The sequence below is a fragment of the Hippopotamus amphibius genome, chromosome 13, assembly GCF_030028045.1.
Source record: "Hippopotamus amphibius kiboko isolate mHipAmp2 chromosome 13, mHipAmp2.hap2, whole genome shotgun sequence".
In the NCBI taxonomy this organism is placed as follows: Eukaryota; Metazoa; Chordata; class Mammalia; order Artiodactyla; family Hippopotamidae; genus Hippopotamus; species Hippopotamus amphibius.
In genome coordinates this window covers 23,125,960-23,150,575 of record NC_080198.1, presented here as the reverse complement: position 1 = coordinate 23,150,575, position 24,616 = coordinate 23,125,960, and the positions used below count along the sequence as shown (strand labels likewise).

Sequence of the window (24,616 nt, the reverse complement as noted above, 5' to 3'; positions counted from 1 at the left end):
TTGGTCATCTGCATTTTCCAGTGAGGTTTTAGTGAGAACTCAGAAACTAGAAAGAAGTTCATTTAATAAGTGAAAGGTGTAACAGTCTAAGAGAGAAGGCCATTTTGTTGTTGCAAATAAAGGTTGTGAGAACTACGGTTGAAGTAAGTTGAAACAGAGATTGGGCCAGAAAATTGTAAACTGCTAGTTTTGATACGAATCCAGTAAACTGACAGATGCGTGGGCTTAGGATACCAACTTTAGTAGAAAATAATTCGTTTCCAATTTGTTTAATGGTCGTTGGGTGGGTTTTTTGTTGTGTAGTGATTAGGAAAACAGAAAACATACATTTTATAGGATCCTTTATTAGTAATTGGACCCATCTGACTTGTGGAATTGATAATCCAAAATAAGACTGTTGCCTCTAGATGTGAAGCCAGCTCAGATTGATTATGACAGATAATTGTTTCCACATGATCTGTAGTCCTTAGCTGTGTGAAATGGGTAGGTGGTCTTGATTCATTTGCCAACGGTCAGGAGTCTTTACTCCTCAGTCCCTAAGAGAAATGTGTGTTTCTGTGGACTCCCTTCTGGGCCCTGGGGACAGAGTGAGCATTCTGGAAATTGAGTCATCCTGGATGAGGAAGGCCACTTCTTAAAGTTAACATACGATGAGCATCTCTGTGTTGGTCCCTTTCCTTAAGTCGCCAGTTCAGACGCTGGCTTGCAGATATGCGTTGTTCCTACTAAGGACATGTGTGTTCATTACAATTCCTTTTTCTGAATTATGCTGTGTAATAGGCACTAAGCACTTAGTTTAGTCGGAAGTGGGGGCTGGGCAGCAGCTTTTTATCAGACACCCACTGTGTGGTGGGATCCTGTGGGCCAGGCCCTTTCCCTTCCAGTGGCTCCCCTGGGGGTGGGGAGCGCAGCCACCCGCACCGCCCTCCAGGGACAGCGGGAAACTGGGATAGGGGCAGGGAAGGGATTCGTCCAGAGCCGCGGGATCCAGTGCTGGCTGACCTGTCCGCATCACAGAGCTGGCAGACCTCTGTTTATCCCCAGCTAAGGAATGAGACTTGGGGGCCTTACTGAGCACCAGGTTCCTTACCTGTAACATAGAAGCAACCCTCCCTCCATTAAGGGGTTGTCGCTGGGTTAGGTGCGCTCATGGGTGTTAGTATTTGCTAGTCCGTAGAACTGTGTTTAAGGAATTACTATTTCAAATAAAAACAGCCAACACCCAGGAGATGAAAAGCTGTCATCATCACAGTAATTCATATTCTTAATTGCATAGAAAAAAATAACACATTAAGAAACTTACTATACATAATCATCACCTCTAGTTGGGTATAGATTTAAAAACTCCAAGACAATTATTTTTTCAGCTGAGGTTCTGATGGCAGTTTGCCCAAGGTCTGCAAAAAATCCATTGTCAGTAGGTCTACATGTATTTAATAAAAGATAATGTAAAATAAATAGATTTCTTGTTTATATCCCTTATGTTTTGAAATTTTAGTTGGTACAAATGTTGATCCTCAGGAACAAGGTTACTCTTTTGAAACCTTTCTGAAAGATAAACATAATTGGAAAATAATTCAAATTGCGAAAAAGTGATACTGTATCAGAATTTGTTGCAAGATTGTGCACTGCGCGGTATAGAGAAACGACTAATGACTTGTCACCTTGGAGAGCCCCTGAGATCTTACATGCTTACCCGCTGCACTTTCAAATATTTTCGCCTCACATGGCCGTAAAGGTGGTGATAAAACTTGCCCTTAAACCAGAAATCTGATTTCTCATCCCGCTGTGGTTTTCTGAGTTTAAACTGGCTAAATCACTGTAGACGAAGCACTCTCTGGCCACCCTCGGCACTCCTTGCTGCCCATGCTTGCTTTATAAACCACTTGGCACAAGTATCCAAAAATGTCCCCTGAGTTCGGAGGTGTTGGTGGCTTGCATGCTCAGAAATTCCCTTGGCTTCTGGTCAGGGGTTAAGTTAGGGGGAGAAAAACCGGATTTTGCCAGCTTCCCTACTTGAAGTTAACTTCCAAAACATAAAACTATGATTCAGTCTAAATAATTATGACATCTGCTACTATAGTGATATTTGCTATTCTAATGTCCTTTGATTAGTTTCCTGAAATGAACACGTAGCTTTCACTCTCTAAGAGAGAAGGAGAGAGAGATCTCTCCCTCCATGGCTTGAAATTCTTGAATAGAGTGAAGGATTATCTGGGTAACAAATGACAGGGCCTGTTACCGTCTTTAAAACACAAATGAAAACACATTTGTGAAGTTGGACGCTTGTTTGGAGCTCGTATGTGGAGCCGGCGCTTCCTGCTCCCAGCTAATTGCGGGGCGGGGCGGGGCGGGGCGGGGCGACGGCAAGTGGCAGCGCCGCCCACTGCTGCCCCCACCACATTCACAGCTCCAGACCTCTCCCAGGAAGGTGGCCCCTCTGTCTGGAGGAGGCAGAGAACCTGCGTTTGTTCCCTGAGGACACATGAGATGTAGTTTCATTGTAAAAGTCTACTTTCCCCTGAATCTGGTCCTTGAAAGCAGTTAGCCTAACATTCAGCAAAAACCTACCTCTAGTGGAACCCACAGAGAAATGTTCCACATGTGATTTGAGCACTAGAGTAGCCTGCAGTTGCTGTAGCAAATAATTATTTCCTGTCTAATATGTTAGCATGTTCCTTGTATTTATTACCAGTGGTTTACAGTTCCCTTAAGTAAAATGTAGAAAATAACTACGTTTTAACTGAGAATACAGTTCCCCTGCCCCTCCCCATTATGAGCCGTTGCCCTATTACATGGTCTTCACACATCCTTCTTACAGCCTCGTAAAAAACATTAGGAGGTCTCTGAATTAAGGCAGCCTTTGATATCTGAAGACATTTAAATTGACTTATTAATAACTTTCATAAAATAAAATTTCCATCATGGTAGTAAAATTAGGACCTATTTGAGCATATGTGTTTTCGTCTAACTTTTCTTCTTATTGCTTTCATGAAGCAGAAATCACTGGGAGAATATTGGCAGGCATCTACAGAAAAGGAATGGTGAACTTTTACTAATGGCCAGAATAAATTCAGTTGACAGTATCCAAATGTAGTAGAAGACAGATACTTTTCAACATAGGTGACTCGTGAGAGGTTGAGTGGTCAGACAGGGGACAGATGATGTCCCTGTCAATTTTTAAGCCTTTTTAGTTGGTTTAGGTCAGTTTGTAAATATTTTCAAATAGGAAAAGGGCAGATGCACTTCCGAATTTTAACAATTGGACGAATTTGAATTTGTCTTATTCACATATCAAAGTCATTGTGTAGTGAAACAGCACTACTTTTGGAGGCAAGATACACGTGACTTTGAGTTCCACCTCTTTTATGGCAAAGTAAATGGTTAAATGGTTAAAAAAAAAAAAAGAAAGAGTCGTATTTCAGGATTGGGTCTACAGAATTTTAAAATACTTGCAGTTTATCAGGCTCTGAATTTCAGGCAGCTTTTGAATTGGGAGGAAAACATTTCGTGTATTCATAGCTCAAAGGTGGCCACAATAAAAGGGACTCTCGTTTATGTGTTTATAGTCTTTATTCTTTAGCTTTAAGATTTGTGTCATTCTGGGTACATCTCTCAAGAAGTCAGCGTCATAATAAATGTTACCAAATGGAGGAGGTTCAGTTTAATGATCTTATTTCAGTAACATATTTAGAAAGATATTTGGCAGAGATCAAATGACCTCCTTGTCCACACACCGCAAAACTTAGAGGGAGAGGCGTGCTATTTCTGGAGCATCCTTCACGCGTGTGTTCTGTTCAGCTCTTAGAAAACTGCCAGTGTCACCCTGGCTCAAGGAAGCTGAATCTTTAGAAAGCCCTTTTGGGCTTGTTATTTCTATCTCCTTTGGGCCTTTGGGGTTTAAAATATATCTCTGTATCATATTAAATAAAATAATGATACCATATACTGTGATTTCTGTTAAAAGAAAGTAGTCCTGCAAGTTCTCTGTCTGTAGCTATGGACCCCTTTAAAATACGTGGATTTTTAAAAAATCAGTTTGGCAGTCACGGTATTTAAATAAAGAGGACAGGAGAGAAAAGGTAGGAAAGAAGCCGTGAGGAAGAACACAGGCTTGAATCAAAACTAAGTCTAACACGATGTGGAAGCGAGTTTAGACATCTTGTTACTCTAACTGGCCTGTTGATCAGAAGCCTGGAAATACAGAAGAATTTACTCTTTGAATCGTAAGAACCCAGCCATTTATACCCCAAATCCCCACATGGGCACACATGTGTCTGTTTGCCAGTTTTGCCTCAGAGCAGAAGCCATAACAGATTTTGGATTCAGATTAGAGAACATTGGCCCATGGAAGGCACGGACCCCCTGAGACTCATGGGGCGCAGCGTGCGTCTCGGAGTGGTGGTCTGACCACAGACCCCCACCCCCTGTACACACGCAGGTTTGCTGCTCCACGAAAGAGCAAGATACATTGTGGGGCCTTGTTTTCTCACTTGCATGTATGAAACGGTATCCTGCCACCTCCCTTGTATGCAGTCAGACATCACCACAAAGCAGTGGAGCGTGTAGGTCAAGATTTTTCACGTGTGCTTCCTATTCCTCAACCAATCAAGTGGACATAATGATAAAGAAGTGTTTTTGGCACAGTTATGAGGAATTAATTATAAAATAAAAATTATAAAATACCGTGTAATACAGTAAACAATACCTCACTTGTGCACTGGGTATTTTTATATGCACAGGTGGATTTGCAGCTGCAGTCACCACGCCTCTGGACGTGGCAAAAACAAGAATCATGTTGGCCAAGGTAAGTGGTAAAATAGTGTAATGTAGACACAACAGATGCTTGTATCTATGAGCCCTAGGGCTTATATGTATATAAGAAAAAAGTGAACAAAAGTGGCATAACACCTATAGCTAGCAGCCTTATGCTGCCTGTTGAACCACTAATGAAACTGCCTTTGGGCAAAGCAGTGTCCCGCAGGAATCGCTGCGACTGATGTCTGGGTAGCATTTTACTTTTTCAGAATCATTTTCACCTGTATTATGTGCACAGGTGATAGATAGGGCCTCTGCCTGGTGATAATATTTTCAAAGAATCTGTTTTTACTGGTGACAGACCCGAGGCTCAGAGCTGGCCTGCCTCATGCCGTGCAGCGAGTATGAGTGTCTAAACTTAGATCAGGCTTATTAAGCCTTCACCAGGTGAATTAGGACATTTTTCAGAATTGTTTAAATGTGTTCAAAAAAGCCGGATCGAGACTTCAGGGAATGGCATACATATAACATACCTGGACCAAAACAGTAAAAACTAAAAAGTCACACGCTTGTGGAGAAGTGGAACAAATAAGGGCAGAATCGTAGCCGGTAGCTTGATAGGGCAGAGCCTGTTTTATGTATTTATTTTGTTTTAATTTTTTGTTTTGTTTTTTTTTGAACAGTAATCATGAGACTCTATTACAGAGTGGCTCAGACGAAGCGAGAGAGTAGCACAGACATATATATACTACCAACTGTAAAATAGATAGCCAGTGGGAAGTTGTTGTATGACAAAGGGAGTTCAACTCGAGGATGGAAGATGCCTTAGAGGACTGGGACGGGGAGGGTTGGGGGGAGTCGAGGGAGGGAGGGAATACGGGGATATGTGTATAAAAACAGATGATTGAACTTGGTGTACCCCCCCCCAAAAAAATAAATAAAATTAAAAAAAAATTGAGTATCATCCAAGTGTTTAACAAAGGAAATTGGGTAAACACATTATGACAGTCACACAGGGGAATATTATATAGTGGGTATAATTGTGCCGAAAATATCTGATGACGTGGGAAGATTCCTGTTGTATTACTGGATGATTATGATAGGTTTTTTTTTAAAAAGAACTTTTATTGAGATATAATTGACATACAATAAACTGCATATGTTTAAAGTGTACAATTGGATATTTTCTTCTTCTTAGTAATGTATATATGCAAAGCCTGTTTTAAATTGAATGTAGTATTCTTTATTAAATCTGTTTATTAGCTAGCCACTTAGATAAGTTTCATAATCCTACCATTTATACTGATTATTCCCCATCCTTCTCAGATCAGTTCATACTGCTTTCAGTCTTTTTCCTGTTCAATAGTTGTATGTGAATTGTCCGGGTAAGCTCTGCTCATAGACTGACAACGAGAGAAATAACCTAGGAAAGCCACTTCCGGTAGGAAATAGGCCATGTCAGTGCTTGCTTGTGGGTTTGAATGTGAGGGCCTCTGGTCTAGTGAGATCGAGAGTCGCGATTCCCAAGAGACTGCCCAGTCTATCTGAAACTGTCCTGCATGAGGGTGGCAGGGAGCCGTGCACCTGAGGGTATTGAGCCAGCTTGGAAGTTGGTTGGGGAGTTCCGTGAAATGATGGTTTCTCTTTTGTCTTTCCATGCAGGCTGGCTCCAGCACTGCGAGTGGGAACGTCCTCTCTGCCCTGCACGGGGTCTGGCGGACACAGGGGCTGTCGGGGTAAGGCCGGGAGGGGAGGACCCGCCGCCTTCGCCTTCCACCACTTCTCCTCCTTTAGCCCCAGCATCGGGAAAACACCCACCCTTCCTTCTGCTTGTTCTATTGGGATATTATTTACTTCTGTCGTACAAAACGTTATGTTTGATGTTGCTTATGTAAGATAATATTGCACAATCGAGTTGATGCAGTGTTTGTAGCCGGGCGATTCCCGTCTTGATGTTAGATGGTGTACACGTGTGTGACCCCCGCCAGGTTCTGGGCTGCAGCGCGGAGAAAGCAGGTGTCCGGTTGTGTAAGGCAGGACGCATGTGACGGGGGTAGCGCTGTTAGAAGAAAGCATGTGTGGTTTGGGGCACTTTTAACTATGATCAGTTATCGCTTTCAACACCACACAGCGCGTGACACCTCCCTTGATGCCCGCGGCACTCTGTCATCAGCGAGGTGCTTCAGACTCTAGCATCGTGTTCAAAATGCTATTTCAGCACTGCTTTTACAACACAGTAAACCTGTCTAAAGGTTGGGATCTGTAACAGGTAAATGAAATCATGACTCTCTGCAATCATCTACCAGGGATTTTCCAGAGAGAGCAAAGCAGCAGCCTCCTTTAGGGGAAGGTTGAAGAGAGCCTAGCAACAGGACTGGTGCGAAACAGCAAAGCCACAGCGGTGTCACCCCCTTGTCCTGGTGCCATGTTGATCATTTATTTGACGCTAGTTTTGTGTCCATTTGGCAGGTTTTATTGCAGCTCGTTGACAGTGTGGGGAACGTGGCGCAGGTTGGTCAGGCCCCAGGCAAGCGTATTTTACAGGAGACTAGCCCCATCCTTTATTCAAAATAGGTACCGGTGTATGGTTTTGTTGAATATGCCACCTCTCAATGGATGCTGCTTACCTGAAGGACAAAGGATTGGAGACAAGGACTGGGTTTACCAGAAAGGAGTAACTGAGCCTGGGAGGGCAGGGTGGTAGCTCATATGTCCTGAGTCAGTGATTTATGGCGAATGGATAGTGAGGAAGTAGGAATCCGGTTGCTCATAGCTGAGGCACGTTCACTTTGACACCAATTCCTCAACGAACAAAGAAGTGATGTGGGAAGAAAAAAAAAAGAAGAGTTCTGAAGTAACAGGGAAACGGTTCTTAGGGTTTCACATCGTGACTGGGCCACACAGAGGTGTTGCCTGCAGTAGCTGTTTTAGGTCATGAAGCCAAACTGCTGAATTTCAGCCTCACTCATTTCGATATAGCTCTTATTAGAGTCTCTGGCAACTGCTGGTCAAACCTCTGCCCTTGACCGTAACCCTGTGGAGTGGAGCGGCAGCCCATCTGCCTTTGTCGAGAAAGTGGTGCTATGCGGGGATGGCATAGTTGGCAGGACCGTGGCCCCTGAAAGCTTGTGGAGAAGGAATTTTGTTGGGTAGATGATTGGAACGAAACCTCGCCTGTCCCGCTGGTGGTGTTACTGGATGTCATCTAACTCGGCAGTGCCAGGGCCACAGGCAGAGGAAGGGTGTCACCCACATGCGGAGGGCCTGTTCCTGTCCCCGCTGTCAGCTCTGCAGAGGTAATTGGGATTTTTACTGATCCTGCAGAAGCTTCTGAAGTCGTGGGCTCTCATTCGTATGCCCACTGCGGTCCTCAGCACAGTATCAGGCAGCTGCTGACAGTGTTCATTAGCTTCCTATTAACGTGATAAAAGACAGCACATAATCTGGCAAGAGCACTGTACTGAGAAGCAAACCCCCCCCCCCGCCCCCCGCACACGGGGGCAGCTGTTCTGAGCAGTGATCCTGGGCTCCCCCAGCCGCGTCCTCTGTTTTCCACGTAGAGCCCCCGGCGGGCTCCTGGCGGCCCCGAACGTACCTGCCGGCTTTACAGAGGTTTCCAGTCGCCTCGCAGGTACAGTCTCCCCACCTGCCGTGCGTCGGTGCTGAGCTCTTGGCATGAATCGAGTGGTGACACTTGGGTCTCTCCATGTTGGGTCACACGGGGAGGGACCCCATTCTGGCAGATTTGCAAGAGACGCCCTCGCGCCAAATGGTTCCTCCAAAGTAAAAGGACCGCACGCTCCTCCGGCCCGGTGGCCCGACAGCAGACGGGAAGCCTGCTCGTCCTGCGTCGCTCCTTCCTCCCTTTCTTCGGCTGGTCCCCTGGCCTTTGGGTTTCCTCGCCTGCGCCCGTTATGCCCTCTGCTGAGCGCCCGGTGTCGTCCCCGCTCCCGCGGCAGTCCCTCCAGCGCAGCCCTGCTCCCCTCCGGGCTTCGCGTCTGAGTTTGGTTGGGGCGCTCACTGTGCAAATTACTCTACGTTAAGGGCTGTAATTGTCGTAACAGACTCAGCTGTCATCTAGTGAAGCCGCGGACTGCTGCCACCTGCCCCTCGCGCGGAGCAGCTGAGCTCAGCAGCGGCGGGAGCGGGAGCGGACGGAGACGCTGGCTGTAGAACCAGAGCGCGAGGGAGGGAGGGGGAGTCATGCGGCAGACGTGGTTTCCGCCGCTCAGCCTGCCGACCCCCCTCTTCCCGCACTTCTCTTCGTCGGCTGGGGGCAGGGAGAGGAAGCTCTTTCCTGGGCCAGCAGGACGCAGTGGCCTCAGAGCAGTAATTTAGGGGTCACCTCGTGCACAAACAATCTGTGTGATGCTGGGCTGAACAGCTGTTTTCCTTGCAAGTGTATCTTGGTCTTCTGCAGAATTTCCACGTAGGCAAAAAAGAGGTTCTCATTTTGTGTAGTATGTGACTTGATGATTTAAACCCTCAGGTAGCTAACTAAAGTACAGGCCCCCCTAGAACTACTCTCAAGTCCATTTTCCTCGGAAGTGCTGAAGGCTGCATAAGGGGGCGGGGGAAGCTGGCCTCTCCCGGCAGTTACACAGAAAGGAGGGAGCCCGGCCACTGTGAACGGGGCCACGGGGGTTTCCTTCCTGTCTGTTCCCTGGTGAGCCTGCCTTTAGCTGAGCGTGGAGGTTCCCATGGCCCGGGGAAAACAGAAAACAGTTTGTGTTCTTCCCTAGATCCAACCCGAAGTCTCTTCAGTAGGAAATCCACTAGTTCGGATTTTGTAATTTTGTTGTCTGCTTACACAAGTGATATTCTTGGTAAAAAGGTGAAATTAGTACAGAAACATAGGGAGGGAAAGTCTCCTGTACCCCTTGCCCTCCAGAGAAAGTTGAGGATGCATCGCGGCCATGTTCGCCCAACGTGCAGCATGATACGCACAGCTTTGGGACTTGACTTCTTTCAGAACCTGTTTTGTATGTGTTCTGTGTTGGTCCCTGTGGATGGCCTTATCCTTCAGCTGCGTCATCGCTCAGATCTCTCAGGTGCATCCACTGTACCGGAAATCTCTCAGGTGCATCCACTGTACCGGAAACTATGTACCCGGGAGCGGGTTCTTTGTAGTTTTTCTCTCATCAGCACCACCACAGTGACCACCTTTGAGCAAATGCCTGTGTATCCCTCTGGGAGGGTTTTAAAGAATGACTCCCCACTTTACATCCCCAGTCAGATTGTTCTTTTACTTTGCATTTCTTTGCTTATTCCAAAGTTGCAACTTGGATGGTAACTGGCCTTCTGCAGGTGCTTGGGGACGGAACCTGTAATGAGGTGCTGCTCCCCTCCCAGCTGGAGCCCACCCGGCTTTCTTGTCCCTTGTTCGAGGGGAAAGAAAACAGGGAATCCACAGATTCAGTTCCCCACGTGGCATCACGTTTGTGGGTCTCTGAGGACAAAATGGGACCAAGTGAGTCACTGGGAGGAGCAGCGGAGTCGTCCGGGAACCTCCGCAAACACCCAGGGCCCACCTCAGGTTTCCAGGGCAGACGCTGCCCTCCAGCCGTGCCTAGAATTCAGGCCTTTGACCACCTTAGAAAAACACCGATTTCATCACCTTTTGAAGACAAAAATGGTGTGCAAGTCTTAACAGAAGTATTGTGGGGACGGAGTTGCTGTGTCTTGACTAATTGCTGGACTTCATTGCAGGCGCTCACAAGTAAGCTGTTTGGTATTCGGCCACTGATGTAGCCAACAAACAGCTGGGCTCCAGCTTCAACAAGTCTACTTGGGAATGTAATTTAGTGCCATTCTGAAAGGAAAAACACACACATTTCAAGTGCTGTGTGGGGTTTAATGAGCGTGGTGTGTTGAGTTGAGCAAGCTGTGGGTGTTGGAATTTAGCCTTTTATTTTTTCTACACACAGAAAATTAAAAAAAAAAAAAATCTTTCCTCCTGCCTTTCCCCACCCCTAGATTATTTGCAGGTGTCTTCCCTCGAATGGCAGCCATCAGTCTGGGAGGTTTCATCTTTCTTGGTGCTTATGACCAAACGCGCAGCTTTCTGTTGGAACTTGGCAGAGAGGACCCATGAATCAGAGGCGGCCCCTGCTTTCAAGAAAGGGTCCTGCTGTGAGAACTGTCTCCCTTCCGGTGAGCAGCTGTTCGGCCATCTGAACAACAAAACACGGCGCTGAAGTCCAGTTCTGCTCAGATTACCACACTGAGAGCGCATCTTCCGTGCTACAGGCTGGCTGGGATGACATCATCGGCCTGTGTGCCAGAGTTCAGAGAGAAAACGATGTCCACAGCGGTACTTTGAACAATTTTCTCAGAACCCCTTAATAAATAAGTGTGGCAACGCTGAGTCCAGGCCCTTTCAGAGTCTTCATTTGATCTGTATCTGATCTTTCATTTCCTGCCACCTGATAGTGGAATCGGCCAAAGGCAGAGATGGTTATAATTTTCAAAGAATGGCTAGAATAAGTAAAGGAAGGAGACTTAGGAAGAAGTTGGGGAAATGTGGCTGGGTTTCTCCCCTGGGTTAATTCCGATTACGTCAGCTTACAGCCTTGTATGAAAAGAACGACCTACAGGTGCACAGCAAGCATCCTTGCCGGGTAACCAGGCTTCAGGTCTTAATCACCCTCAGATTTCACCTATAAAAACACAATTGTATTCTTTTCCAGAGAGGTGTCCAGTGGCCCCTGTGGTGCCTGAGAGAGAAACCAGTCACGGCTCAATGGCTAGGTGGGCCCAGCAGGCTTTGGGGCAGCAGGGCCGTCACTGACCCACTCCTCTCCATTTCAGACCCAAAGCGAGGCCCGGAGCTGGCTTGGGAAACGGTGGTTTCATCATTCCTAATCAGTAAGGTTTGTTGCTTGGAGTTCTAAGCGCAACACACTGGAAATCAAAGAGATGAAGTGGGAAGGTCACCATTTTGTTACCCGACTAATAAGCTCCAGGTGTTAGAAAAACTCAGACATCTCAGGAATCTAGTGGTGTCGTGTCTTCCCTGGAGCCACAGTATGTATTTCTGCTTTGACTAAAAATTTTTTTTCCTTTTTGGGGGGGGGGGGGGGAGGTAGGTAATTAAGACAGGATGACTCCCTTACAAAGGCAATCTCTAGAATTAAATATGATGAAGCAATGTTGGTTAATGTAGGTCTAAAAATAACCCGCCACACACTTAACGTTTTATAAATGAACCTTTATTAAAGACACTTCAATGCCATTTGTTAGACACTTCAATATTTTACATGTTTTTCAATGTACATTGTACCAAAATTTCTATAAATAAATAACTTTGTACATAAAAGTAATACTTCCTCTTTCACATTGCCTCTCAGAAGCAGCAAATTCACATATGTTGTGGCAGTAACAATGTGAACTGTTGAGAACAGGATTCTAAATGTGCTTACCTTTTAGAACAGTGATGACATCTGACAGGGAAGTCTAACATAGGCAAGTAACCATCCTGGCGATACCTGCCTCCAGCTTTTTGCCTAAAGGAACTTCGCTTTCTGAGATTTTTAAGGACCTTGTCTCAATGTAATTTTTCCTGAAATACACATTGGCACTCACAAGATGGTTAGCAACAGGTCTCAAGAAAGTGCAAATATACCCAGGACCCAGGTGAAGGGCTAATCTCTTAGAGTCCAAGCCCGGGTGCATTTGTGCGAGGGAGGGAAATGGACAGGCCTGCTCTGGATCCTCAGTAGAGACACGCTAGCCCTGGAAAGTCAGGACTTGGTTTCTTTTCTCCCCCAAGGCCAATGTAATATTAAGTATTATATCGGCAGAACTAAAACATCACTATTGAAAAATCCACAGGTACCAACACCAGCAGCCTCTCTCTTGTTAAAGAGCCTCAAATGACCGTCGAATGATACTGACAAGACCACATTTGCGCCTCTATCACAGAAGCACTGCCATTCTTCCTTAACTGTTAGAACCAAGTGCTTGTGGTGGATTAACAACCCCCATTCTACGTGCTACAGAAAGAACTCAAACCTACGAGAAGTCCATCACTGCAAAGGACCATGACATCTGCCCCTCCGGGCTCAACGGGGAGGTCGCTACAAGGCCACCCACACACAAGCAATACTGACGTGAAGTTACTTCCGATGCAAGCGGAGTCTCTGACAGTAAAGCATCACAGGGGTCGTCCCTCCCAAGTGCAGCTCCAAGCCAAGCACCTTCCCTTCCCTCCACCCACCACCAACTCCTGCGAACAAATGTGGTCTGTCGCTTCTAGGAACTCCAGCCATGCATTAAGGCACCAGAACTATCCCCCCTCCAAAAATTGAACAGCAACCTGGTATGAAAAATAATATTGTCAAAATTGTACAATTTTTTTTCTGTTAACCATGCACTAAAGATTAAAATAGCCTCTGTAAAAGATATATATAATATATATGCCATCTCTGAAAACTCTTATGTACAAGGGTATCAAATACTTTTCTGCCTTTTGTACACAATAGCCTCTTGCATTTTTGTGCTTCCACTGCAAGTCCTTCAGAGTACTGACGCCCCACGTGGAGGTGAAGACTACGTCCACGTCAGTGACAGCCTGAAGCCAGCCTCCCCCACAGCCTCCCCCACCTCTCCTTCCTGCAGACGTCGACGCCACAAGGGCCGAGGTAGACAAAGCCTAGCTTGTTGGTGCAAACAGCAGTGGCGCGCTCCGTCTCCCAGGGGGCTGTCCCGTCAGGGGTGTGGACTCCGAACCAGAGTCACAGGCTTGAGGGAGGTGTCCGTTGGAAAGAGGCAAGTGCTGGCCTTCGCTGGGCACGTCAGGAAAGCCCGAGGCGGCTTCCGTGAGCTCAGGCTCGCCTGGAGTTGACGAAGGCTGGAGGTCTGAGGAGTCCGGCTCACACAACCGCGCTATAGTCCAAGAGGAGGCCCCTGGAAGGAGGAGAAAGGAGAGGCCACATCAGCCCCTGCAGCCCGGCCGAGAACACGCTCCCCACCACCTGGCGCTGGTGCCTCCTCGAAGACAGAGCCAAGGTACCTTTCCCATCTAGACGCGCCACTGGCTTCTTCGAGGCTGCCAGCATTCTGTCGTGGTTACTGGGGTAGAGGGGCCCCCAGCAGTGGCCGCGGGACCCGTCGGCAGCCGCGCGGCTCAGGTGCTGCGGAGAATCTGGGCAGTTACTCGGGCTGGGCTCCTGGCCGCTCGGGGTTGCTGGCTGAGGACAAAAGGCTGGCTCCTTGGAGTAGCTGTGCACGTCGGCGCTGCAGTCACCGCACACCACCGGGCGGCTGTGCTCTGCGGACAGAGTGGGGACAGGTGAGAAGCACCGCCACGGAAGTCTCGGTCCCACACAGAGGACAGGCTGCTCAGCTAGGCGGCTCTAAGGGCCGCGCCTTGCTTTGGTCAGCTCTGTGACCAGCCCCCCTCTCAAGTCTGTTCGCCAAAAAAGGACTTGGGCAAATACGAAACCATTAATGAAGAACAGAGCTCTTCCATGTTTAAATAGTTCAGATTAATTTCTGAAGTCAGAGCATGAAGTCATCACACACTCTGATCACAGGGGAAAAAAATCCCACTTGCGTGAGGCACCGTGCAGGTCAGGAGTCTTCAGTGGCCCCGGTGGAAAGGTGCTTGGGCCTTCCCCTTTATTTCAGTCACTTACAAATCTAGAACACTCATGCTCAGGCTGATCACACCCTAGTTTTAAGAGCCATCCTAGTCTGGAATTTAACAAGAGCCAGGCCAGCGCTTCCTGTTTGTACAGTGACTGCCAAATTCTGAGACAGTCAACCTAAATTTTGATTTCAAGAGAAAGCACTTCTCCCGAATGGAAGTGTCTCATACCCATCATCTTCTGTGGGCCAGGTGTGCCGTCCGTCTTCTCCACCACCTTCCACGGCTCTTTTGTGTACCCGACGCAGAGCCTGGGCTGCCTGCACAGGACGCCATGTGCTTCCCCCTCTGGAAAGAGGCCTGCGTCACTCGGACAGACACCTGCAACAGACTCGCTCACGGTTAGAAACGCCGAGCTTAGTCAGCACTTCCCAGGAAGCTGTGTGAAAAGGAACAGGCAAGGCTACCCCGAACAGGGACACTTCCCAAAGTATTCCTTCCAGTGCTGGGTTATTGGGCTCATAAGCAGGAGGTGCAGCCGGAAAGCTTTGCTTATGCTGCCTTCCCAGCAGGCAGGCCTTCCAGCAGTCGGAGCGACGAGGGTGAGCAGGTCTTGGTAAGGATAAACTTCCCTCACGTGCTCCGTCCCCCCTACTCGTGTGGGCACCTTCTACTCTGAGAGACTGCAACAGCAGACCTGGGCGCTTCCCCTACGCGAGGAGCGGCTTGGTTTCAGGACCTGTCACATCCTTTGCTACTCTTATGTGAGACAGCCCTACCGTATCCAAGGAGATCCCAAGCCCAATAATGTCCTAGGGGACAGGGATTTTAAAACCTTGCAGAACTTGTACACAGGTCAAGTCCAAGAAATCCCAACAGAAGGCCTGAGTCATCCAGCCTGCCAGGTCACCACATGTGCTTGACGTGATGCCACGCAGCTGCCCCGGACAGGAGGCCCCATCCAGCTCCGGGGGTCCCAGGTGCACCAGGGGCTGAGGCCTCACCGTTGCTCTCGATGTGCCCGTTGGCCTGGTGACCACCCTCGGTCCTGACCACGGTTTCCTGTCGGTCAGAGAGGGTCCCCTGAGAAGAGAGGTAGCTCGGAACATCCGGTGGCACGATGGTTTCATCTGCAAGGAGACAGGACAGTCACACACCGGGGCCCCAGTCCCTCCCGGCAACAGCAAAGGCAGACGCAGGAGACTCCGGCAGCCGCTGCCAAGGCGGTGCGGAGACACCGTGTGGCGTCTGGCTGGAGAAGCCCTCCCAGGACCTGCTCAGCCTGACTTGACGCCCAGGTGTTGTGAGAGATGTCCGAGGCCACAGAAGACAGAGCACCGTGATGGGAAAGGAGACAGAACTAAGAGAAGAGGGGCCCGGGGACGTCCCTGCAGCAACAATCCACCACGTGGCCGCAAAGCAAGTGCCTGTCATGCCCCAGAACACTGCAGAGTTCACAATGTACTTGTATTTGAGAGTACTGCCATTATACTGTGCAATTCCTGAAAGATAAAAGGGTGTCATGGAGACCAAAGCCTCCGCTGTTCCGAGTGACTCCATATTCCCAGAGGTTCTGGGGTCCTGAGCATACTGAGGTTCTCAAAAGAGCCTCTGGCCCTGGCCTCCTTCACAGGTGGCCCTGCGCGTCCCCCCGCCGCAGCGGCAAACCTGTGTTCGTGACGCTGTACTCCTCGCTCTTCTTCCGGGTCTGGTAGATGATGCACACCCAGACCAGGGACGTCAGCACGATGCTGCACACCACGGCAATGGTGAAGACGCCCACGGTGGTGCCGTCCTTCCTGCAGCCTGGCGTGGGCAGGACGCCCAGCTGGCTGTGAGCGCGCTCGGTGCCCAGGGCGTTGGACATCTCGCAGGTGTAGCGGCCCGCGTCGTCCATCACCACGTTCTGCACGACCAGCAGCTGGTTGCCGGGGGTGAAGTGGTGCCGTTCCGTGAGGATCAGAGGCCGGTCCCCCTTGAGCCAGGTGATGCGGGGCGGAGGGCTGCCGGTCGCTTTGCACTGGAGCGCCACCGTCTCTCCCACGGATACCACGCGGTCCTCCAAGGGCACCGCCAAGGACGGGGTTTCTGCAAGAAGTGGGTGGAGATCTCATGGTTATTTTGCGGGCTTCGGCCGCTCTCGATCTGCCTTGTCTCCTGGACTAGGACAATCTAACACGTCACTGAAGTGCCATCTGAGATCATTTATCAGAGTGGCGAGCTTTTCAGAAGCTTTTCTCCCACAATGACTAAATCATTACTATTCTGGGGGTGAACTAACCTGCAGCCACAGAAGCCCCTATGGTTCCCAAACGGCCCTGTTTGGGAACCATACAGGTTTATCCTTCACCTAGACCACATCCATCCTGCCCGATGAGAGGGCAGTTCTTTAGGTAGAGTGTCTTATACCTAAGCCCTAAGAAGACTCTTCTAATTTGCGTTTTTTTTTAAAAGAGGTGGATGAAGCCACTTGTTTAACAAAATCTTAGAAGGAAGCCTAAAATTTTAGAGTAGAAACAGCCTACCACACGTACCCTGGGCTTCACAGAACAGTCTGAGAACCTTTCCTCTAGCTGCCTATGATACGTAGGAAAATCTCTCTCACGCACCCACACGCACATATATACACTCAGTGTACCAACAGTCGAACCTAGGACCGTCAGGGTGGCGTTTGCTGAAATGGAGCCGGCTGAGTTCTGGGCTGTACAGCTGTAAACCCCCATGTCGTCTATCTTCACATCAGTGATGAAAAACACGTCGTCGTCTGGCATGACGTGCATGCGTCGCTCTCGGGCGGCGGGGAAATCCGTGCCTCCATCCTTCTGCCACGCAATCTGGGGGTTCGGGTGGCCGGTGGCAGCACATTCAAGGCGGGCCATGGTACCAGTCCGGATGGCAATGTCATGGGGCATTTTGGTGAATGATGGCAACACTGCAAAACAGATACACACGGGGTCAAGTAGAAAGCAAGGAGCGTCTTCCGTCAGACGGACCTCCCCCACTTCTGCGCGTCAGTTCATCATCGCACCACTCTCTGTGCCAGCGTCTGCTTAGAACCACCACTGCCCCCTGGGGATCAGGAGCAGCGGTTTCCAAGGGCCGCCCAGCATCTCCTGCCACAGGGGGAGCCAGTCCATCAGCCTCTCATCGCACGTCCAAGGCTGGCCCTCACCCCCTACAAGTGCTAGGTTTTCCTGAAGCGTTGCCCTGCCACCTGCCGTGTGGTGATCCGTGTGTACAGGGATACCCCATAAATGCCAGGGCCTGATACCTGCCTGCCTGCATCACCTGGAGAGCCTGGGAAACAAGAAGACCTGCTCCTGCAAGATGCTATGACAACACAGGGAAGGTGACACGCCTCCACCCTGGGGGAAAGCAATGGGATGGCTCTTCCCTCTTGAAGAAAACCTGTTTAGGAGCAGTGGTGCTGGAACCATATTCCTGTTATACGCACGAGCTGAAAGCATTCCACCAGCTTATTTATCCCGAATATTCCCTGACACAGCGCTAAACATCCAGATGTCAGGTGTCACTATGGTTCCCTTCAAGATGGCTTTGGTGGGGACTCTGACAGCTCCCTGAGCTTTTGAGAAACCATGAGGGCGCCTTCAGAATAAGCCAAGACAACCAGCCAACGTGTGGCAAACAAACATGGGTTTTTTGGTGGTCTGTAAGGGCTGAAAGACCACGGTGGTCCCAGCACTTTGTAGCTGTAGGTTTAATAGGGAAATCTTGTTAGGTTACCGGGGCAGGCGGTCAGCTGCTCCATCTGCTTACCTCTCCTACCCTAAGCTCACTACAACGAGTAGCAGCCCTGAAGGAAACCACCCTGACAGGCTCCAAGGCTGGCTGCTGAGTAAAAATCCCTGTCAAACACCCGCAGACCACTCTGCAATCAGGCTAGCTGCCCTGACCCCACCCAACCCAGAGCTGGCCTCTGGCCCAAGGCTGTGTCATCATCTCAGAGGACAGCAGCTTCCCCAGCATCAGGATGTACTTGGAATCTGGATACCAGACAACTTGGGTTAAGGAGAATAATAAATGGAAAAATAATAAACGGATTAACAAAAAAAATCACCTAAAATGAAGACTCCACTGAGAATAAGCCTACCATCTACAACACTTGTTCTGGGCCCAAGCCAAGCAACCGTATGATCCAGTAATGTCCCAGTGAAGCTGGTGTGTCTCCTGTCTCAATCACTTCCACACGGATGACAGAATGATCACGCGTGTGGCTGTGTAGGAATCTTACACCCAAACAGAAAGACGGCACGTGCATACCATTCACGGTGAGCCTGGCCTTGTGCGAGTAGGTGGAGCCGAAGTGGTTGGTGATGACACACTGGTAGCGGCCCTCGTGTCCGAAGGTGACGCGGCGCAGATGCAGGATGGTGGTGTACTCCATCACCTCCCCGTCCTGAGCGCGGACGTGGGCGAAGTTCTCCATGTCGGCGTTGGCCAGCACCTCGTTGTCCTTCTTCCAGGCAAACGTCATTGGGGAGCTGCTGCTGCTGGCGGCCGAGCACGTGAAGCGGATGTCCTTGCCCACCACGGCTGTGGTCGTCTCTGGCTGGGTGATAATCTGTGGCTTTGGTAAGTCATCTGGGGTGAAAAGAGCCAAATGTAAGTCACTCGGACTTTCGGACACAGAGAGCAGCTGCTGTTTACGCTTACAAGAAATTGAGTCAGATCTGAGCAGTGACCAGTTCTTTTGGGGTTCCTGTGCACCCTCAGCTCCACCAAACACCATCAAGGGACTTGCACCATGGCTGTCTGACCGTATCCAATTACAGATCACACTCCTCGATTCAAACACACCTACCGGTACTCAGTTATCAAAGCAGTCCGCAGTTGCCGTAAGAGTCCACTGTCACACACAACTCAGAATCACGGAGAATGCACAGGCCTCACCCACAGACTTTCCTCCAAAGGGAGTGGGGGATGTAGTACTTCCAGGACATCAGAATAAAGACTTCTGAAAATCTGCACCTCCATTAAAGCAGGGAAAACATTAGCAAAAATGACCAGCTTCTTCAGAATCTTAGGAAATAACTAAAGGCTGTAACAATCCATGAAGAGCTGACTCAAGGAAACACCTGAATCTTAGAAAAGGGAGCTTTACCCGAAGTCCCATCTCTCTCTCTCAGCAGCTCTACAGCAGCATTAAAACCCAGCAAGCCTAGCAACCAATGACGGGGTCAGAATGGGCTGGGCACGCCTGCAAAAGCTCCATCCTCAGGGCTTGCGTTTATTTGACGTGATACAGTTTGCTCAGCAAAGGAAGCCCTGTCCCTGGGGTATGTGGTAAAAATAATCAGCAGTCAGTGCTGAGGCAGGAGTATCAGCTGGAAGCACTGAGAGGCTGGCCAGGAAACTGCAAAGGAAATCGGGTGAACGTAATGTCATCAGTGGGCTTGGAAAAGGTCAGCATACTCCTGAGGACCTAGAAGGCCACCTGCATGGACAGGGCTACGTGTATGCCCGGGAAAGACCCGAGACGGTTCACATTTCTTCCCTGTGTCCCACATGGAGCATCAGTGCAAACAGGAAGTGATGGCACACCCCCAGCACCCAGCAGGGATGCTGGGCAGAGGACAGGAGACCTGAAGTAATTTGAGGACCTGTCCAATCATTAGCTAACCACTAAGCAAACCACCGAGGGACTTAAGTGGCTGCAGAGAACAGATGTTACAACATATGTCAAGGAAAGTCACTGAACAAGCAAACTGTAACAATAAACAGAACAACAAACCCCAGGGGAGGACAGAGGGAGGATCTGATTTCTAGAGTTGCTCCACTACTTAGAATACTCAGTTTTCAACAACAAAAAAAGAAAACGTGTACCTACTAAAGAAAGAGTTCAAATTGGCTTTATAAATATGTACAAAGTACTAAAGGAAACCATGTCTAAAGGAAAGTATGTAAATCTTTTCCCACCAAATAAAGCATATCAATAAAGAGCTGGAAATGGTAAAAAGTAACCAAATATAAATTTTGGAGTTTCAAATGAAATGAAAAATTCACTGAACGGGCGCAACAGCTGAACTGAGCTGGCAGAAGAGTCAGGGAGATTGAGACAGGTCAGCTGAGGCCACCTAGTCTGAGAAACAAAGAAAACAGAATGAAGAAAGCAAGCAGAGCCACAGAGACCGGCGGGATAGGATCAAACGTTAATAACACACAGATAATGGGAGTCCAAGGAGGAGAAGAAAAAGGAACAGAAAGAGTATGTGAAGAAATAATGACCCCAAACTTCTCAAGTTTGATTAAATATTTACCTCTACACATCCAAGAAGCTCAACAAACTCCAAATGGAATGAACTCAAAGGTCCACACCTTGAAGCGTCATAGTCAAACTGTGTAAAGCCAAAGAATCCTGAAAGCAGCAAGAGAACAGCAACTCCTCACATACAGGTGATCTTCAATAACATTAACAGTTGATTTCTCATCAAAAACCATGGAGGTGAGAAGGCAGGAGAAAGACATGTCCAAAGTACTGAAACAGAGACTGTCAACTAATTCTATATCCAGCAAAACGGTCCTTCAAAAATGAATGAGAAATTAAAACATTTTCAGATTTAAAAATAAAAACCCTGAGAGAATTTATTGCTAACAGACTTGCCCCACAAAAAATACTAAAGGGAATCCTTCAGGTTGAAATGAAAAGACACATCAGTAACTACACACCAACAAATAAAAAAACACCACTGAAGGAGCTACGTAGGTTAAGTATATAAAGCCATTATAAGTGTAGTTTTGTTTATAACTCTCTCCTGCTCCTCTTCTTTGAAAACACCAACAAAACTGAGTCGTCTGTAGTTACACCGGTGGGGGATGGGGAAAGGAGAGAAGACTCAAAATAATAAAATTTGGAATCAAAGTGAGGACATTACTACCAACCTTACAGCAACAAACAAGAGTACAGGGGAATACTATGAGTAACTGTATGCCAACAAATCAGATAACCGGGCTGAAACACAAATTCTGAAAAAGACACAAACTACCGAAGTTGACTCCAGAAGAAGAAAATCTGAATAGATGTAACAAGTAAAGATAATTTTAAAACTTCCCACAAAGAAAAGTCCAGAGCCAAATGGTTGGTGAATTTTACCAAACATCTAAAGAGTTATCACTAATCCTTCAAAAATTTTTCCCCCACCCCCCAAAATAGACGAGGGGGTGAACATTTCCTAACTCCATTCTATTACAGTAAATAGTACCTGATAACAAAACTAGAAAAAACAGAAAACTATAGACCTTTATGAGTATAGATGCAAGAATTCGCAACAGTCAATAAAGCCAAGAGCTGGTTCTTTGGAAGGTAAACAAAACTGACAAACCTCTGGCCAGGCTCACCAAGAAAAGAGAGGACCCAAATGAACAAAACAAGAACTGATACAGAAATAACAACCCACACCACAGAAATACAAAAAGCCGTAAGAGAACGCTATGAACAATTATATGCCAACAAATCCAACAACCTAGAAGAAATGGACAAGTTTCTAGAAACAGCCCACCAAAACTGAATCAAGACACAGATCACTTGAACAGACTGATCACTAGAAGTGAAGTAGAATCTGTAATTAAGAAGAAAACTCCCTACAAATAAGAGTCCAGAACAAGATGGCTTCACAGGCAAATTCTACCAGACATACAAAGAAGAACTTAAACCTGTCCTTCTCCAACTCTTTCAAAAGACTTAAGTATATGGGAACACTCCCAAATGCTTTCTATGAAGCCACCATCACCCTGATACCCAAACCAGACAAAGACACCGCCAAAAAAAAAAAAAAAAAAAAATTACAGGCCAAATCTTTGATGAATACAGATGTAAAAATTCTAAACAAAATATTAGGAAACTGAATCCAACAACACATAAAAAAGATCATACACCATGACGAAGTTGGATTCATCCCAGGGTCACAAGGATGGTTCAACATACACTAATCAATCAACGTAATACACCACATCAGCGAAAGACAAAAAAACTACATGATTGTCTCAATAAATGAAGAAGAAAAGCATGTGAGAAAATTCCACATCCATTCATGAAAAGAATTCTTACCAAAGTGCGTATAGAGGAAACATATCTCAACATAATAAAAGCTATTTATGACAAACCCACAGACACCATAATACTCAACAATGAAAAGCTGCAAGCCTTCCCACTAAAATCTGGAACAAGGATGCATATTCTCACCACATCTATTCAACATAATATTGGAAACCCTAGCCACAAGCAATCACACAATAAAAAGAATTAAAAAGTATCCAAATCCAAAAATGATAGAAATGACAAAGGCTTAATTTCCAAAATATTTTAACAGCTCGCAGAGTGCAACATCAAAAAAACAACCCAATCAAAAAATGGGCAGAAAACCTAAACAGACATTTCTCCAAAGAAGACATACAGAGAGCCAACAGGCACGTGAAAAGATGCTCAACATCACTAATTATTAGAGAAATGCAAATCAAAACTACACTGAGGTACCAACTCACACTGCTCAGCATGGCCACCATCAAAAAAATCTACACCCAATAAATGCTGCAGAGGGTGTGGAGAAAAAGGAACCCTCCTGCACTGCTGATCGGAATGTAAATTGGTACAACCACTATGGAGAGCAGTATGGAGTTTCCCCCAAAAAACTAAAAACAGCGTTGCCATCTGATCCAGCAATCCCACTCCTAGGCACATATCCGGACAAAACTGCAATTCAAAAAGATACGTACCCCCGCTATGTTCACAGCAGCACTAGTCACTATATAGCCAAGACATGGAAACAACCTAAATGTCAAACAAAAGATGACTGGATAAAGAAGATATGGTACATGTACATAACGGAATACTACTCAGCCATAAAAAAGGAATGAAATAATGTCATTTCCAGCAACATGGATATACTTAGAGATTACTGTACTGAGTGAAGTCAGAAAGAGAAGGACAAATACCATATGGTATCACTTATGTGTGGAATCTAAAGTATGACACAAATGAACCTGTCTACAAAACAGAAACAGACTCACAGACATAGAAGACAGACTTGTGGTTGCCAAGGGGAAGAGGAGGTGGGGGAGGGAGGGATTGGGAGTTTAGGGTTAGCAGCTGCAATTCATTATATATTGAATGGGTAAACAACAAGGTCCTACTGTACAGCACAGGGAACTATATTCAATATCCTGTGATAAACCATAATGGAAAAGAATTTTAAAAAGAATGTATATACACATGTAACTGAATCACTTTGCTGTACAGCAGAAATTAACACAACTTGTAAATTAACTATACTTCAACAAAAAAGGCCTTTTGTAAGCTAAAAAATAAAAATCTATACCTGTTAATGAATTATAAAAAAAAATTCTCAACAAACATAGTAACACACCAAATCCCACAGCATATAAAAGGATCTTACACAATGACCAAGTTGGATTTATCCCAGGAATGCAAAATGTAACATCCAAAAATGTAATACACCATATCAATAAAATAAAGGGAAAAAAACCACGATTCAACAGATGCAGAAAAAGCATTTGATAAAATCCAACACCCTTTCATGATAAAAAACACTCAACAAATTAGAAATAGAAGGGAAATTCCTCAACTCAGTAAAGGTCATCCATGAAAAACCCACAGCTAGCATCATACTTAATGGTAAAAGACTGAATGCTTTTCCCCTAAAAGCAGGAAAATGACAAGGATGTCTGCCTTCATCACTTCTATTCAACACTATATTGGAGTCTCTGGCCAAGGCAATTAGAGAAGAAAAAGAAATAAAAAGCATTCAGATTGGAAAGGAAAAAAAACAGTCTTTTTGCAAGTGATATGATGATCATATATAAATAAAATCCTAAGGAATTCACGGGAAAACTATTAGAACTAATAAATGATTTCAACATAGTTGCAGAATACAAAATCAACATAAAAAATTCAATTCCATTTCTATACACTAGCAATGAAAATTGAAAAATGAAATTAAGAACTCCACTAAAATAGCACCATAAAGAAAAATCACCATAGGAATAAATTTAACAAAAGTAATGTGAGACCTATATAATGAAAGCTATAAAACTTCATGGAAAGAAAGTGAAAAAGAGCTACAAAAAGATAGAAAGACATCACATGTTCATAAATTGGGAAGACTTAATATTAATGATGGCAATACTCCCCAAATTAAACTAAAGGTTCCATGCAATTCCAATTTCAAACTCCCAGTTGTCTTTATTGCATAAATTGACAAGCTGATCAAAAAATTTATGGGGACATGGGAGGGA

The 24,616-nt window shown here is 46.7% G+C and overlaps 2 protein-coding genes across 4 annotated transcripts in view; one reads left to right on the top strand and one right to left on the bottom strand.

The window, feature by feature from the left end:
* SLC25A26 (solute carrier family 25 member 26) overlaps positions 1–11,125 on the top strand; it is a 138,543-nt gene extending 127,418 nt beyond the window's left edge. For both annotated transcript variants that reach the window (XM_057706067.1, XM_057706068.1), the window contains 3 exons: positions 4,743–4,807; positions 6,421–6,494; positions 10,735–11,125. In XM_057706067.1, the coding sequence (XP_057562050.1) occupies positions 4,743–4,807; positions 6,421–6,494; positions 10,735–10,852 (257 nt within the window). In that variant the 3' untranslated portion in view covers positions 10,853–11,125. The remainder of the gene's footprint in view (positions 1–4,742; positions 4,808–6,420; positions 6,495–10,734) is intronic.
* An 833-nt stretch (positions 11,126–11,958) lies between these two features.
* Positions 11,959–24,616, bottom strand: part of LRIG1 (leucine rich repeats and immunoglobulin like domains 1) — a 117,555-nt gene continuing 104,897 nt past the window's right edge. For both annotated transcript variants that reach the window (XM_057705087.1, XM_057705088.1), the window contains 7 exons: positions 18,629–18,949; positions 16,998–17,279; positions 16,016–16,435; positions 15,352–15,477; positions 14,579–14,728; positions 13,772–14,029; positions 11,959–13,665 (listed from right to left, as the gene is read on the bottom strand). In XM_057705087.1, the coding sequence (XP_057561070.1) occupies positions 13,412–13,665; positions 13,772–14,029; positions 14,579–14,728; positions 15,352–15,477; positions 16,016–16,435; positions 16,998–17,279; positions 18,629–18,949 (1,811 nt within the window). In that variant the 3' untranslated portion in view covers positions 11,959–13,411. The remainder of the gene's footprint in view (positions 13,666–13,771; positions 14,030–14,578; positions 14,729–15,351; positions 15,478–16,015; positions 16,436–16,997; positions 17,280–18,628; positions 18,950–24,616) is intronic.